Raw genomic sequence first — 17008 nt, forward strand, 5'->3', positions numbered from 1 at the left:
GGTTTAATAAGGACTTGTTTATTTTGAGGAAAAAGGTCCCAAACATGAAGCTGTTCACAAAAATAACCCACAGTATCAACTTTAGAAAACATGTTTGAAGACTATAACACCAATTATGTTTCTGAGGATGCATTTGACATGCCTGCCAACTCTCATTCACAAAAATACATTGTTAGATTTTTGTTGAACTGCCCCACACAGCACACTAATATGGGGTGTAACACACATACTTCTAACTCCAAGCTGCTATCAGGAGCTACTCAACTCAATGAGATTGCCTTTGCAGTTAGGGAAGCAACTACTGAACTTATGTATGAAAGAAAAGAACTGTATTCCCTGCATAAAAAGAAATTATTTTGGAGACAGTTGATAAAAACCATACATCCTTTTTACTGTTAAGTCATAAAGAGGTATCTAAATTAAAAGCAAAAATTACAGGGTAAGACTTAGGAAAACTACTAGGGGTGTCAAGGGAAGTGAAAATGGGACTAGGTGCAGGGCAATATGAATTAATGAATGTGGGAAGGACAAGGATGGGGAGAACAGTAAGCATGTGCTGAAGATACTAAGGGAGAGGATCTGGTGAAAAATTTGTTGTTAGACAAGCTCCTAGGTAAAGAAACAATGGGATAAGATTTCTCAACCCCACTATGTGCTTAAGAGTCATCCTGGCCATTGGTGCTGTCTCTGTTATCCTCTCCTTCCTCAGCCTCTTTTACATTATTCTTGATCAACTCTAGCTGGTTGTCCCCCTGATCTTCATTATCATCATCATCCAGTGGGTCCCCCTCCTCAGCAGAGTCATCTGCACCCCCCTCAGACTCCATCTTCACATGAGTCTCATCGTTCTTCATGGAGCTACTGCTCTGCTCCTCTTCTGACTTAGCATTTTTCACCTCTACCTCTTGTTTGCTCTGTTCCTTTTCAATTTTTTCCAGGTTTTCCAGGAGAGAATCCACTTTCTCTTTTATCTGGGTCAACTCCTGCTTAATGGCCTGAAGGTCATCTCCTTTCAGCTTTCCAGACTTGGAAGATCCCCGCTTTCCACTCTGAGAATTGAAGCCACTTTTGCCCCTTCGTGAGGTGTTTCCTGATACGCGCTGACGTTTCGAGGGCACTACAGCCAGAGCAATGGGAGGAGGAGGAGGTACACGTGCTGGGAAACTGTACATCCCATCATAATAATGCCGTTGAAAGCCATAGTCCAAGTCAAAAGAGGAGCCGTACATCTCTGCTGCTGATCGTTTCACACCTGCGTTTCCTCGGTTCACTTTTGGCTCTGCAGCCAGGTTAATATCTACAACCTGGTCAGCAATCATTCTGCCATCCTCTCCTGCTACAGCAGCCCGGGCATTTTTCTCCTTATCATATTGAACGAAGGCAAAGCCCTTATGAACAGAGCAGCCCGCAATTTTGCCATACTTGGAAAAGATCGCCTCCACATCCGATTTCTTGACAACAAGAGTGTTGAGATTCCCAGTGAACACACGGGAGTTCATGGAGTGAGGATCCATCTTGTTGGTAACGTTGCTGGCCATTGTGTTGGATGATAAGGTTTCTCCAAAAGCCAAAAACAGGAGGCGGGAGGGAGAAGAGATTCGATTCTAAGTCTCCTACTGCCGGGTTCTACGTGGAGAAGTTGACTGCAGCTCGAGGCCAGAAATGCAGCCAAAACAGCTCAGTCTTCCTCTCTTCACAAAATGGCTCCCAACAAGAATTCTGAAATGACGTAAAGAAAAGCACAATCAACATTTTTGAAATAAAGACAAAATTGCATTCAGAAAAAAAATCAAAGCTTGAAACTGGTCATATGAAAAAAAGAAAAAAAGACAGGATATAGTTCTGTGCCGTCGTAGGCTGCACTGTCACCATTCTACATCGGCTGACTGTAGGTCAGATGGGAGTGTCCTTACAGAAATTAGTGACTTACCAGATCTGGATGTAGTTTAGAATGTGCTCAGACCTCAGGAAGAGCCAAGCAGGAACTCCAGGCTTGAAGACTTTGAGTCTGTCCTGTGGGTCTTTAGAAGCTTTTATTGACCTTTCTCATCACAACTCCCACCCACGCCCCTCCCCATATCCGCTGCTAGCTTCCAATCAAAAAGCGATATCTGGTTGCATTTCTGAAGCTCCACTCAGTTAATCCTGATTGGGTTTTTGGCTGTCCGAAGACTAATGGATTGAACCAGATATCCATTCATATCACATATGCATATTCATTTCATGAATTAAGAAATTGACAGCGTTAGGGATACAGTGGAAGTCAAGAATTCATTCACTCAAGGCCAGGTGAGGTGGCTCACACCTGTAATCCCAGCACTTTGGGAGGCCAAGGTAGGTGGATCACGGGAGGTCAGGAGTTCAAGACCAGCCTGGCCCACATGGTGAAACCCTGTCTCTACAAAAATAGAAAAGTTAGCCAGGCACGATGGTGGCTGCCTGTAGTCCAGCTACTCATGCGGCTGAGGTGGGAGAATCCCTTGAACCCTGGAGGCTGAGTTTGCAGTGAGCCGAGATTACACCATTGCCCTCCTGACTGGGTGACAGAGGGAGATTTTGTCAAAAAAAAAAAAAATGCATTCATTCATGAAATCCACAAACACTGATGGAATTTTACTGATATGTTGCCTTCATGTCCTGAGTGTGAGGCAGGGAAGGGGTTGATCTGTTCCAGATATTAGACAGAAAAATAAAACCTGAAAGTAGTGTTGTGGGGAGATCTTTGGCCACATCAAAATTATAAAAATGCTTTCTAGTTAAAACAGCTTTATAAAAACAGAGGAGTCATCCCTACAAAATAAGAATAAAAATCTCCATGTATGGAATGGTCTTGTGGGTTTTATATCACCTAAGGTAGCAGTTTATTCCCTCGTGCTGGTGGAAGAGAGGTGCCGCTCAGGGCGTGAGTGGTCTCAGTGCTTAGGTTAAGGCTTCTTTGGAAGAAATTGAAACGATACCTATAAACTTTATAAATTTAATCAGTGAAGAAGGGAGGGGGAGAAACAAAAATAAACCAAGCTTGCAGTGCATTCAGCATTCACCATGAGGTCAGCTTGCTCTCTGACCTTCTTCCTCATGGTTGCTGGCAGCCTACTGTCCCCAAATCATTTAGACCTTAGATTACAGTTCCCCTTAACTGCCCTGCAGACAACAATTTAAGCCTTGTAAAACATTAACTTTTTCATTTGAGATATTCTTACGTTCTGCATGTCAGTGAAAGTACAGATGCCAGCTGATCTGAAGGGCTCTGCAAGGCACCAACTCACCAAAGAATGCAGTTTTGACATCCTGATGACTTCATCCCTCTTAACTCTATATCAACTTTCCAGCCCCTTGCTATCCAGGATCCACTGGAAACCCTCAGTACTCCTTGGGGAGATGAATTTGAGGATCTCCTCCTAGCTTCTCATTTAGCCACCCTGTGATCATTAAACTCTCTGCTGCAAACACTGCTGTCTCAAAATATTGGTAAGCTACTGTGCAGCAGGCATAGGAATCTGATGGTCCTGTAACAAAATCATGTCAAAATTGCAAAGGGAAGTGAGGGTAGAGGATGGGCTTGGTTGAGCTTGGTGTTTTAATGGGATCCTGGGAGTGAACCAAGACTTGGTAAACATGTTGGGGGTTACTGAGGGGGTGGAGGAGGAATCTATCCAACATTTCACTGATGCCCCTTTGGTTTTGATTATTAGGACCAAGGATGGGTCTTTCAAAACAATTTATATAATCCTCCTTATTTTTCCTTTCAAAACCTTCGTCTTCTATTTTTCTCCCAAAATAATCTCACATCCATTCCCAATGCTTTGCTCATTTCAGGATAAACATCTTTTTTTTTTTTTTTCTTACATAGTCTCCTTCTCTGTTAAGTAGACCATATATTTTGTTGCCACAAAATGTCATTTGGACTGCTTCAAACACAGGAGTTTTCTGAACTTCATGTGAAACACCTCCTCAGAAATATTTTCCTTACTCCAAGAGATTTGCTGATATATCAGGTTGGGGTGTAACCTGGATATGGCAGCCCTGGTACCACCAACTCTGTACCAAAGTCTACATTGATCTGGATCTCAGCTTCTCCATTTTTTATTTAAGGGTATTACAGAAAATAATTTACCAGAGAGTTATTTGAAGTTCCATCAATATGGAGCCATCAGAAATGTTCTCTATCCAGGTTCGGTGGCTCGTGCCTGTAATCCTATCACTTTGGGAGGCCAAGGCCGGAGGATAACCTGAGGTTGGGTGTTGGAGACCAGCCTGACCAACACAGAGAAACCATGTCTCTACTAAAAATACAAAATTAGCTGGCTGTAGTGGCACATGCCTGTAATCCCTGCTACTTGGGAGGCTGAGACAGTAGAGTCACTTGAACCCGGGAGGTGGAGGTTGCAGTGGGCTGAGATTGTGCCATTGCGCTCCAGCCTGGGCAACAAGAGTCTGGGACACCACCTAGATTAGACCCAGTTACACTAATGTTTCCTATGCATAGAGATAAGTTACCAGTAATGAAATCAATAATAGTCATAGGCCACCCATTTGCATCTATAGCTTCTTCTCAGTGCCGAGTCATTTAATTATAAATATTACCCAACCGTGTGTGAGAGCAGGTTCTACTATTAGTTGTGATCCTTCCCATTCATCTAAATGACTCCATAGCCAGCAATTGCTTTGGTTAGTGACAGTGGCTAAATTTTGAACAAGAGACCTTAGAAAGTGTTTGCTTTGAGTGGTGAAAGTACGTAACAAAATAAAATGTAGGCTTGATCATTTTGTGTTAATACAAAACAAAACCAAGTCTCAGTCAATGGAAGGAGATCGAATGGAGTTTTGTTCCATTTTCTTAAAAAAGCTGTCTACCATGTGATGATGTCTGCTTCTAAGAAAGGCTTTTTTCCTTGGTTATCCTTAATTTTAAGTCACCTGGTATGGTCTCATCCAATGCTGCTCATGGGCAGATTTCCCTTAGGGCCATTTTAAAAGACACAATCTCCAAATGATAGGGCATGAAGGTCCAATCATCATCGAAAGCCTCCTTCACCTACTGGAAATAGTCTTTGAAAGGTCTCGTGGTACTGAGTCATATTGTTACTGAATGATGAGCTCACTCTCCTAAGTGCATAGAACCCAATACTACACCACCATGGTTTGAGAAAAGCAAAAAAGGCTGGGCACGGTGGTTCGTGCCTATAATACCAGCACTTTAGGAGGCCGAGGGAGTCAGATCACAAGGTCAGGAGTTTGAGACCACTTGGACAACATGGGAAAACCCTGTCTCTACTAAAAATACACAAATTAGCTGGTGTGGTGATCCATTCCTGTAATCCCAGCTACTCGGGAGGCTGAGTCAGAAGAATGGCATGATCCTGGGAGGCAGAGGTTGCAGTGAGCTGAGATTGCACCTCTGCAGTCCAGCCTGGGTGACAGGGCAAGACTCCATTTTGGGAAAAAATTAAAAATTATTAGGAGTTAACTGGGCTGGGCACAATGGCTCATGCCTGTAATCCCAGCACTTTAGGAGGCCGAGGCGGGCAGATCACAAGGTCAGGAGTTCCAGACCAGGCTGACCAATATGGTGAAACTCCCTCTCTACTAAAAATACAAAAATTAGTCAGGCATGGTGATGCACGCCTGTAATCCCATCTACTGGGGAGGCTGAGGCAGGAATCACTTGAACCCGGAAGGCCAAGTTTGCACTGAGCTGAGATCATGCAACTGCACTCCAGCCTGGGCAACAGAGCAAGACTCTGTCTCAAAGAAAAAAATAAAAATAAAAATAAAAAATAGTTAACTGACAGGGAGACAGGAGACAAGTTCCAAGCCTGTCTCCCCAATCTGGAGATAGTGGAGCAAGCTCACATGGCCTTTCCAACTGGTTTCAGGTGATGCCAATTCAAACAGTCAGCCAGGCTGTGTTAACAGTTAAGAGGTTAAACCTTTTTCCCATCGGACATGCCTGAGCAATTTAGGCTTTGCAACTTAAGCAATGGTTAATCCGTTGGAGTTGAACCCCTGATTACACGGTCAGAGCTAAAATGTGCAGGGGATACATGAGGTTCTATTATCAAAGGCATAGGTTCTCCAGTAAATACTTTATGATCAGTGCTTCTGATTGTAGTTGGTGAAAAAAAATACCTTATGAGGGGTCTGGCTGTATTTTCCCATGGGGTGGTAAAAATTATATTAAAGTAATCCAGTCTTCCTAGGCGTGGTGGCTCACACCTGTAATCTCAGCACTTTGGGAGGCTGAGGCTGGCGGAACACTTGAAGCCAGGAGTTGACCAGCCTGGGCAACATGGTGAAACCCCATTATCTACTAAAAATACAAAAATTAGCTGGGTGTGGTGGCATGCCTGTAATCCCAGCTACTTGGGAGGCTGAGGCATGAGAATTACTTGAACCCAGGAGGCAGAGGTTGCAGTGAGCTGAGATAGCACCACTGTACTCCAGCTTGGGCATCAGAGACTCTGTGTCAAGTTTCTCCAGAGGTGCACCAGAAATGAAACACATTTTATAATCATTTATTCACTATGACTATGCCATCAGCCTTTCTAAAAAGGTAAGCTACAACCCATCCTGAAAATGGACACACAATCACAAAAATTGTAGCCTTTTTACATGGCTCACTGTCATCATTGGTCCATGACATTCCCTTTTCTTGCCGCTATGTGTGTGTATGTCTACATATTCATATCTATATCTACACCTATTTTTTATTACCATGATTCACTTCCACTCCCCTTTCCATAGATAGCCACTCTACTTTTTGACGTAGCCTTGAATTTGCATGTGACCTCTTAGAATATAAGTATATAGAAAGTATATGGAATATATACTTGAACTTTGTATGTGTATTTATATTAATCCACATATATGCTATAGTGTAGGGTGCTACAGAAGAGGGCCTCACAATTAATTGTCCAGTCCTAGACACTTTGGAGAGTGAATGGACATGCTGTTATAATTAATTATTTTTTTTTGGAGATGGAGTCTCACTCTGTCGCCAGGCTGGAGAGCAATAGTTCCATCTTGGTTCACTGCAAACTCTGCCTCCTGGATTCAAGTGATTCTCCTGCCTCAGCCTACCGAGTACCTGGGATTACAGGTGTCCACCACCATGCCCAGCTATTTTTTGTATTTTAATAGAGAGATAGTTTTGCCACTTTGGTGAGGCTGGTCTCGAACTCCTGACCTCAGGTGATCCGCCCACCTCACCTCAGGTGATCCACCCACCTCAGCCTCCCAAAGTGCTGGGATTACAGACGTGAGCCACTCCACCGGGCCTTGTTATAATTAAGATTTTCAGAATGACAGGGGTGTATGAAGGCTTATAATCAACTTTACCATAGACCTTGGTCTCTCACCTAAGTTTGTAACTAATATATTTTTCAAATATAATAACAATAAAAATATCCTTGCTTGCCCTATGTCAAATCCAGCTCGAAGTACTTAAATAGATTAACTTATAACACTCTGTGAAGTCAATATTGATATTATCCCATTTTATATGTGAATGAGCTAAGGCACAGAGAGGTTAAGTAAGTTGGGTAAGACCACAGAGCCATTGGCCACTGAGCCAGTTTTTTTTTTTGGGACGGAGTCTCGTGCTGTCGCCCAGGCTGGAGTGCAGTGGCGCGATCTCGGCTCACTGCAAGCTCTGCTTCCCAGGTTCACTCCATTCTCCTGCCTCAGCCTCCCGAGTAGCTGGGACTACAGGTGCCTGCCACCATGTCTGGCTAATTTTTGCATTTTTAGTAGAGATGGGGATTCACCGTGTTAGCCAGGATGGTGCTGAGCCAGTTTTGAACTTAAATTAAACAGTCTGGATCTGCTGGATCTGGAGTCTTTACTACTAACCAAAATACCTACGTGCCTTCAAATCCTAAGGTGCTGAGGGTCTTACCTTGTTTCATATCTCAGTAGGAAGGGAGCTAATGTTTATCCATTACATCTGATGTTTAATGCAAGTTTTTAGCACAACATTTCATTTTCCAAAATATGCTATGATAAATTTAATTTGATTTTTCTTCAATTCCTTTCTGCATTTTGTAGGAACCTTGCTTTTCCCCCTTTAGTTTGTCAGTATGCTGAATTACACTTCGATTTTTCTGTGATTGGCTGGCATTCCTGGAATGGCCATTATATATCACTATATGGTTTTCTTTCTTTCTTTTTTTTTTTTTTTGAGATGGAGTTTCACTCTTGTTGCCCAAGCCGAAGTGCAATGGCACGATCTTGACTCACTGCAACCTCCACCTTCTTGGTTCAAGCGAATCTCCAGCCTCAGCCTCCTGAATTGCTGGGATTACAGGCATGCGCCACCACGCCTGGCTAATTTTGTATTTTTAGTAGGGATGGGGTTTCTCCATGTTGGTCAGGCTGGTCTCGAACTCCAGACCTGAGGTGATCCACCTGCCTCAGCCTCTCAAAGTGCTGGGATTGCAGGCATGAGCCATGGAGCCTGGCCTGTCTATCACTTTCTAATGCAGTGTTGCATTTAGTTAGCTGGTAATTTATTAAGTACTTTTTTCTGGCTGACCGTGGTGGCTCATGCCTGTTTGCCAATCATTTGCTGCCAGAACATGGGCAGGTTTTTCTCTGGCCAAGTCTCAGGTTTATCAGGTTAGAAATGGGGAAAATAGCAACATGCCTTAGATTCTCCATGAGGAAGAGCTGAGGTCCGGGATGATCGGTACCAGCCGTCTGTTGTGCCTCGTGGATGCTCAGTGAACACAGATTCTCACAACCATTATTGGTGCTGAGCTCACCCTCAGCCTCAGGTTGACAAAGTGGGGCGTGGGAAGTAGAAGCCTCACTGGGCTCAGGTGATCCTCCCACCTCAACTTCTCGGGCAGCTTGGCCTACAGGTGCACACTGCCTCCCCCCGGCTAATATCTTGTATTTGTATTAGAGACAGGGTCTCATCACATTGCCCATATTCCTCACAAATTCCTGAGCTCTAGCACTCTGCCTTTCTTGGCTTCCCAAAGGGCTGGGATTGGAGGCCTGAGCTTGCTTGCTTTCCCTTCCCAAGTGTGGCCCCGATCTTCTCTCTGGCCTCTGCTCCAGCTCACATTCTCAGATTCCATCTTTGCAAGCTGCTTTTCTGAGAGGAGCCCATCATTTTTGTGGGTAAACACCCTTTACCTTCTAGTAGGGCCAAGACTATACCTGCCCCCTGTGTTCTCAAAGCCAATGTTATGGTTTAAGAGTCTGACCTATCTCTTTTGATGATTCTCCTTTGAATTTCTGAACTCAATCTAGGGTGTGTGAGATGGCTGATGCCTGTAATCCCAGCACTTTGGGAGGCTGAGGTGGGGAGATCACTTGAGGTCAAGAGTTCGAGACCAGCCGGGCCAACATGGTGAAACCCCATCTCAACTAAAAATACAAAAATTAGTGGGGCATGTTGGAGCGCACCCATAATTCCCAGCTACTCGGGAGGCAAGGTGAGAAAATCGCTTGAACCCAGCAGGTTGAGGTTGCAGTGAGCTGAAATCATGCCACTGCACTCCAGCCTGGGTGACAGATGTTGGCCCAGTCTGAAAATCAAACAATCAATAAATAAACTCAATCTTGACAAAGGACTTTGAGTCCTGACATCTAGATGCCCACAAGATAACCACCATGTTTTACATTGTCTTGTTTCCTTTGCAGGTTCCCATTAGAAAACCTAGTCTCATTCCGCTCAGTTCGCACCTCACTTGGTCATTTTGTGCTGATTTCCTTCAGTGAAGCCTTGACTTAGTCTTGAGATAGATCACACCCTCAGTGGTTCCTTTCTTCTACCTGAATGTGCATATGATCTGCTATGTTAGATAGCATAAAACCGAGGTGACCATTCGATATACACAGCTTTTTATTCTGTTTTCTTGGGAATGACATCACTATCTTCTTCAGGCTGTTGTAGCTCTGAAACATTTTGACAATTTTGATGTGGCCAAACATCCTCCAATAAGGACACCTTTAGGTTTTTTTTTTTTTTGTTCTAATATCAGGAACAGATTAATCCCTTCCCTGTATCACTATGAAAGTCATCTATTAACCAAACTTCATCAGTATTTGGGGAATAAATGAATGAATGAGTTTTGGACTTTCACTCTATTATTTATTCTTTTACTTCCATAAATCTGTGTCTAATTCAATCAGTTGGTCAGAAGAAAGCTGAAAACTCAATCAGGATTAACTGGGTGTGACTACAAGATCTAATCAGGTATCACATTCTGATTGGAAGCTGGTGATTGAGAAGGGAAGGGTGGGGTTAGAAAGGTCTATAAAAGCTCCTGAGGGTACCCAGAAGAGACCCACAGCACTCATTCCTGGAGCTACTGCTTGGTTCTCTGAGAGGTCCCAGAACTCTGCAAAGTGAGTCCAGCGTTGGTAAGTCACCACCTGCTTAGGGTCATGCCCATCTGATCAGCAGCCAGCCAGTCAGGGACGGTGACACACATCCCAAAGTGGCACACAATATTTTTCTGTCTGTTTCATGAGATGAACAGATTTAGGCTTTCATTTTTTCTCTAAATGTAGTTTTGTCTTCATCCATCAGATTGTGATTTGTGCTTGGTTTTTGTCATTTTAAAATTCTTATCGAAGCAGGTTTTTAAAAAATATATTAAAAATTTACAGTGAGATGAATTTTTATTTCTTGACGTTTGAAGTTATTTGTTTTTGTGCCCTTCAATTACAGTTCATAGACTTGGTGTTATTGTGATTCTACAAGTGTGCTTTCATTTTCATAAAATCCTTAAAGGTATCCCACACACCAATCTCAAGAGTGCAGTTTTGCTCAGATCGTGGGATTTATTTTTGCCTCTAGGATCCATCAAAAAGTGGTTAATTGTGAGTATGTGGAAGTGATGTCTATAGGAACCTTCATCTTAGAGTTACAGTGCTCTAGAATAGCATGGTAGCACTTTTACAGTTTCTGGTTAATTTTTTTTTTTTGAGATGGAGTTTCCCTATTGTTGCCCAGGCTGGAGTGCCATGGTGTGGTTTGGCTCACTGAAATTTCTGCTTCTAGTTGCATGTGATTCTCCTGCTTCAGCCTCCTGAGTAGCTTGGATTATAGGCACTCACCACCATGCCCAGCTAATTTTTGTATTTTTAGTAGACACGGGGTTTTGCCATGTTGGCCATGCTGGCCTCAAACTCCTGACCTCAGGAGATCTGCCCACCTCAGACTCCCAAAGTGCTGGGATTACAGGAGTGAGCCAGCATGCCCAGCTACAGTTAGCATTTCTATACATACCTTCCAAATGCTGTGGAATACCATCACACCACTTTTACAGTTCCAGTGAATTAGTTTGTTTTTTTCTGCGATGTACTCTGAGTGTGTCACCCAGACTGGAGTGCAAGGCCCTGAGCTGGGCTCCCTGGAAACTCTGCCTCTGGGCTTCAAGTGATTCTCCTTCCTCTGCCTCCAGAGTAGCTAGGATTACAGTCATGCATGACCACACCTGGGTAATATTTAAATTAATTAATTTATCAATTTGTTTATTTTTGAGTCAGAGTCCAACTCTGTCACCCAGGCTGGAGTGCAGTGGTACGATGTCGGCTCACTGAAACCTCTGCCTTCTGGAGTCAAATGATTCTTAATTTTTGTATATTTAGTAGAGACATGGTTTCATTATGTAGGCCCAGGCTGTTCTCGAACTCCTGACCTCAAGTGATCTGCCTGCCTTGGTGTCCAGCAGTGTTGGGATTACAGACATGAGCCACAGCACCTGGTCCATTTCTGGTAGAAAATTTTCAAAATAAAAAATAATGGCATCGATTTTAGGGAGTCCCTTTAGCGTTCCCCCAGCATGTTCATGGTGTGAACTGAGAATGGAGGCTGTCTGGGCCCACGGGACACTCTCATTCTCACTGCTTTAGGGTGGTAAGTGACAAGAAATTTTTCCTCAAAGAGGTAGAGCTTGGATTTCAGGATCCTCAGTGGCACTGTCCAGTGGTTCTGGGATTCAGTGGAGCGAAGGATGAAAATTAATGGGTCAATGGTCTCTTTGACCCCTCCCTCCTTGGTGTTTGGAAGATACTCTTCCTGGTACCAGCAGAAGCAGAAGTATAGATGTGAGGCCACCAAGCACAGTGGAATTGGGGTAAAGTAGTAATTTTTCTACCTCTACCAGAGCAATGATATTGGTCCTAGGAGAAGATGAGGTGATTGTGTTTGCCCTGAGAGTGACACATTTTCCCTGGATTTGTCTTCTAGAGATTTTTCTTGCAGATCCATCAGTATGAGGATCCAGGCCCCACCGAGACTCCTGGAGCTGGCAGGGCAGAGCCTGCTAAGAGACCAGGCCTTGGCCATCTCTGCTGTGGAGGAGCTGCCCAGGGTGCTCTATCTCCCACTCTTCATGGAGGCCTTCAGCAGGAGACACTTCCAGACTATGACGGTGATGGTGCAGGCCTGACCTTTCACATGCCTCCCTCTGGGATTGCTGATGAAGATGCTTCATCTGGAGCCGTTGAAAGCATTGCTGGAAGGGCTTCATAGGCTGCTTATACAGAAGGATCGCCCCAGGTGAGGTGACCCAGGAGGGCTGGTAGATAGGGCTTAGGTGTCCAGGGAAAGAACAGCAGGGTCAGGCAGAGAAGTAACCCAAGTGTGGCCCAGAGTCTTCTGATGGTGTTGGTGAGGAAACTCAGGGAGGCTTTGGCCATTGTCCAGATCCTCAGAGAAAGGACTGCTCACCATACAGGGTCCACTGTGGGAACAGAAACCGGCCTTTACTCAGTGGAAGGTAAAGGGAATAGAAGTGGGGACCAGTCAGAATCCAAAGGGAAAAGGGACCAAGAAAAGACAGAGAGAACAGGGAGCACCGAGGACAGGAGCAGCTGATGTATGGGATGAGAATGAAAGCAAAGGTCAGGGATGGGTCCTTCTAAATTCTGAGCCTCTCCTTTACTTTACCCACAGGAGGTGGAAACTTCAAGTGCTGGATTTGCGGGATGTTGATGAGAATTTCTGGGCCAGATGGCCTGGAGCCTGGGCCCTGTCCTGCTTCCCAGAGGCCATGAGTAAGAGGCAGACAGCAGAGGACTGTCCAAGGATGGGAGAGCACCAGCCCTTAAAGGTGTTCATAGACATCTGCCTCAAGGCAATACCCCAGGATGAATGCCTGAGATACCTCTTCCAGTGGGTTTACCAAAGGAGAGGTTTAGTACATCTGTGCTGTAGTAAGCTGGTCAATCATCTAACGCCAATTAAATATCTCAGAAAGTCATTGAAAATAATGTGCACATGTACCCTAAAACTTAAAGTATAATAATAAAAAAAAGAAAATAATATACCTGAATAGTATTGAGGAGCTGGAAATTCACAACACGTGCTGGCCACATCTGATAAGAAAGCTTCGTTGTTACCTGAAGGAGATGAAGACTCTTGGCAAACTCGTTTTCTCCAGGTGCCATCATTACACGTCAGATAATGAACTCGAAGGACGGTTAGTCGCCAAATTCAGCTCTGTGTTCCTCAGGCTGGAACACCTCCAGTTGCTTAAAATAAAATTGATCACCTTCTTCAGTGGGCACCTGGAACAGCTGATCAGGTGAGAAAGGATTGTGCACTTTGTATGCAGACCACAGCACAGACTTGTTCTGTTACAGCAAACACTAGAAGGCATGTACTGTGTGCCAGCCAGTGGCAACGTCACAGTGAAGGGGACACCAGAATGTCAACACATTGTCCCATTCAGTGTTCCATGTTCTGGAGTGGCTATCACAGGATCACTGAAATAAGGGCAGAGGGGTCACCTGGGGTAGAAGCTAGAGAGGGACATCATGTACAAGCTAGTTAGTGGGGGTTTCAGCTCTATTGGGGGTGCACGTGTGAATTTCCTGTTACAAAGTGTGTTTCAAGTTGATATGATGTCAAAGAGATAATAGAGGAGGGTATGAAAGGAGGGAAAGCGCATCATCCTGTCCATTTCACAATAGAAAGTCTGTCCTCACCAGCTTAGTGATCACGAATGATCCTGTCTCTAATTCCCTGTCTGTAAAAGGTTGTTTTGAACTCCAGGAAAGGTAATTGACATGGGAAATGTGTGCTTCAGGGATGGAGGTGAGGGAGTAGGCATGAGAGTGGTAAAAAGTGACAGTTGGTTTGCAGATGCAGGCATGTCAGGGAGCCCCTGCCGACATGTAGCCCTAGCTGATGTCCCTAGACCTTGCTGAGTTGAGTTCTTTGTGCACATCTCCCACCGGGTACCTGTGGCCCAGAGATGAAGTTTTCTGCTAAAAGATGAAAAAAAAAAAGGCTTTAGAGATTTTATGGCCTTGAACCAATCACACAAGCAATGGTGAAAGGGCTGAGGCTAAAATGGGACAGCCCCTGAACGATCAGGGTCCTCATGATGCAGCAACTTGCATGAGGACCATCATCAGATGGTGGCAACAAACTTGTGTTTGGTTGAAGCAGGTATTTTCCTTGAGGTTATTCCCCACTACCTTCATCTAACTGGTACCATTGCCCAGAACTAACTTCTTGATCTCCACAGGTGCCTCCAGAACCCCTTGGAGAACTTGGAATTAACTTGTGGCAACCTATTGGAAGAGGATGTGAAGTGTCTCTCCCAGTACCCAAGCCTCGGTTACCTAAAGCATCTGAATCTCAGCTACGTGCTGCTGTTCCGCATCAGTCTTGAACCCCTAGGAGCTCTGCTAGAGAAAATTGCTGCCTCTCTCGAGACCCTCGTGTTGGAGGGCTGTCAGATCCACTACTCCCAAGTCAGTGCCGTCCTGCCTGGCCTGAGCCACTGCTCCCAGCTCACCACCTTCTACTTTGGCAGAAATTGCATGTCTATTGACGCCCTGAAGGACCTGTTGCGCCACACCCGTGGGCTGAGCAAGTTAAGCCTGGAGACATATCCTGCCCCTGAGGAGAGTTTGAATTCCTTGGTTCGTGTCATTTGGGAGATCTTCACCCCACTTCGGGCTGAGCTGATGTGTACACTGAGGGAAGTCAGGCAGCCCAAGAGAATCTTCATTGGCCCCACCCCCTGCCCTTCCTGTGGCTCATCACCGTCTGAGGAACTGGAGCTCCATCTTTGCTGCTAGGGAAGGCGTGCCCAGTGGGGTAGAGAAATCCAAAGTTCTCTTCCAGGCACTTGGACACTAAAATCTACTATGTAGGTGCAAACTATTTTTCTCTTTTCTTATTTATTTCATTTTTAAATAATTCCAAAATTTTTATTAAAGACAATTTGAGACAGGGTTTCTCTGTGTTGCTCTGGGATCCTCCTGCCTCCGCTGGGCTTATGGGATCCTCCTGCCTCAGCTTCCTAAAGTGCTGGGATTACTGGCGTGAGTGACTGTGTCCAGGCCACATGCAACTTAAAGGAGGCACAGGGAAGTGCTCAGTGTGAGGGAAAAAAACATAACAGCAGGGGGCAAGGCTGGAGGAAAATGTTGAGGTGACATGAATGAGAACTTCAGGGACCCGTGTCCTACAGAGTCGGAAAGAGAAGCTAAAGTTCTACAGTGATGAGAATGTTATCCCTGCAAGGATGGTTACCAAGGAATATCAGAAATAAAGAGCCCCTGAATGAAAACTTTTAACCTGTTGTAGCAATTTATCCACCAGAAATATCTAGTTATTGAGTTACTGATGGAAAAATAATGAAATACTACTTTGTCTGTGATTGAGTTTCAGCTGTAGAACATCAAAGCAACCAAATAAAATTTGATCATTTTAAGTATTTCCCACCCATTCTTGTTCTTTGTTTTGTTTTGGAGACAAAATCTCAGTTCGTCATTTAGGCTGGAGTGCAGTGGTGCAATCTGGGCTCATTGCAATCCTTTCCTTCAGGGCTCAAGTGATTCTTGTGCCTCAACCACTCAAATAGCTGGGACTGCAGGCACGTTCCACCAAGACTGGCTGATTTTTGTATTTTTAATAGAGATGGGGTTTTTCCATGTTGATCAGCCTGGTCTGAAGATCCTGGCTTCGAGTGATCCACTGACCTTGGCCTCCCAAAGCGCTGGGAAAACAGGCATACAGATGATCTCCACCCATTCTTTACTTCTCTTCAGTCATCAGTTTTTTTCTTACTTTTTTGCCCAAGGGGAGCAGCTTGGTCAGGCACGAAGGGATGGGCAGAGAGGGGCCCCAAGGAGAAGATAGGAATGGGGTGGTGCCACGCTCTCACAAGATGTGCGGATGCCAGGCCCAGAAGGCATAGCTGGGGCCATCCATCAGGGGGCCAGGGTGAGAAGCAGAAATGGCACCTGCTTCAAGGACCTGGCCAGCTATCTGGCCACTGTGCCCATCCTGCTAACAGTGTCAAGCTCCCAGGTCTTGAAGGGAGGTTCTATGCGGAACCACCCCATGCTGTGTTTCCGAGATCCGCCCCCCATAGGGGTGACCAGCCCGATTGCTGGGCCTGGGAACCATGAACCACTCCTGGAGGCACCCCCCTTGACTGGGTCATGAGGCAGGCCTGTGCTCCATTTCCCTGAGGCATCCAGCTGTGCCACCCACACCCTCTCATGGCAAAATGGAACCTTGTCCCAGGTCTGGAGTCTCCACCACAGCCTCTACTTCACTGCTCACTGCCTGCTGTTAGCCTGCAAGCTCCTGGATGATAGTGCAGTTGGGGCTGGTTAAACCACACCCAGGAGCATTGGGTTTGTTTGTGCGGGGTTGGCCAGAGCTGCTGTGTACCTGCTTCTCAACTGTCACTTCTGCAGGGAAACACAGAGAAAGGGCACAGCCAAGGCTGCGTACACTTCAGAGCTGATGGGAGCCTGGGACAAGAGGGAGTCCTGGTCCTCCTGAGTTGGCAGGTCAGTAGCTCCAAAGATGCAACTGAAGCTGTCCAGGTCACAGTTACCAAATGAGGTCCCCCAGTACTCTCGAGGGTCCAGGAGATCCCCCCTTCTCCTGCAGCTTGGGGGTGTCCGCTCTCACTGCCTCATCTCTCATGGCACCTGCTCTAATTTTGGAGTGTGGTTGTGGTCAAGCCCAGATGCTGTCACAGCCCAGGCGGGTCTGTGCACACTCGGATCAGTG

At 45.3% G+C, this 17008-nt stretch overlaps 1 protein-coding gene and 1 pseudogene across 6 annotated transcripts in view; one reads left to right on the forward strand and one right to left on the reverse strand.

Moving 5' to 3' along the window:
- Nucleotides 1-17008, reverse strand: part of LOC117978020 (heterogeneous nuclear ribonucleoprotein C-like 2) — a 30953-nt gene continuing 13945 nt past the window's right edge. For 2 of the 6 annotated variants that reach the window (XM_055098056.2, XM_063601784.1), the window contains 3 exons: nt 13291-13539; nt 11246-12704; nt 1-1719 (listed from right to left, as the gene is read on the reverse strand). In XM_055098056.2, coding sequence (XP_054954031.2) covers nt 657-1538 — 882 coding nt within the window. In that variant the 5' untranslated portion in view covers nt 1539-1719; nt 11246-12704; nt 13291-13539 and the 3' untranslated portion in view covers nt 1-656. Of the gene's footprint in view, nt 1720-1930; nt 2022-9796; nt 12705-13290; nt 13540-17008 lie in introns of those variants that run through there. The other 4 variants (XM_063601792.1, XM_063601786.1, XM_063601782.1 and 1 more) reach the window with 3 other exon arrangements.
- LOC129393885 (PRAME family member 2-like) lies at nt 12234-15054 on the forward strand (annotated as a pseudogene).

This window comes from Pan paniscus, chromosome 1 (assembly GCF_029289425.2).
Source record: "Pan paniscus chromosome 1, NHGRI_mPanPan1-v2.0_pri, whole genome shotgun sequence".
NCBI classification, from domain to species: Eukaryota; Metazoa; Chordata; class Mammalia; order Primates; family Hominidae; genus Pan; species Pan paniscus.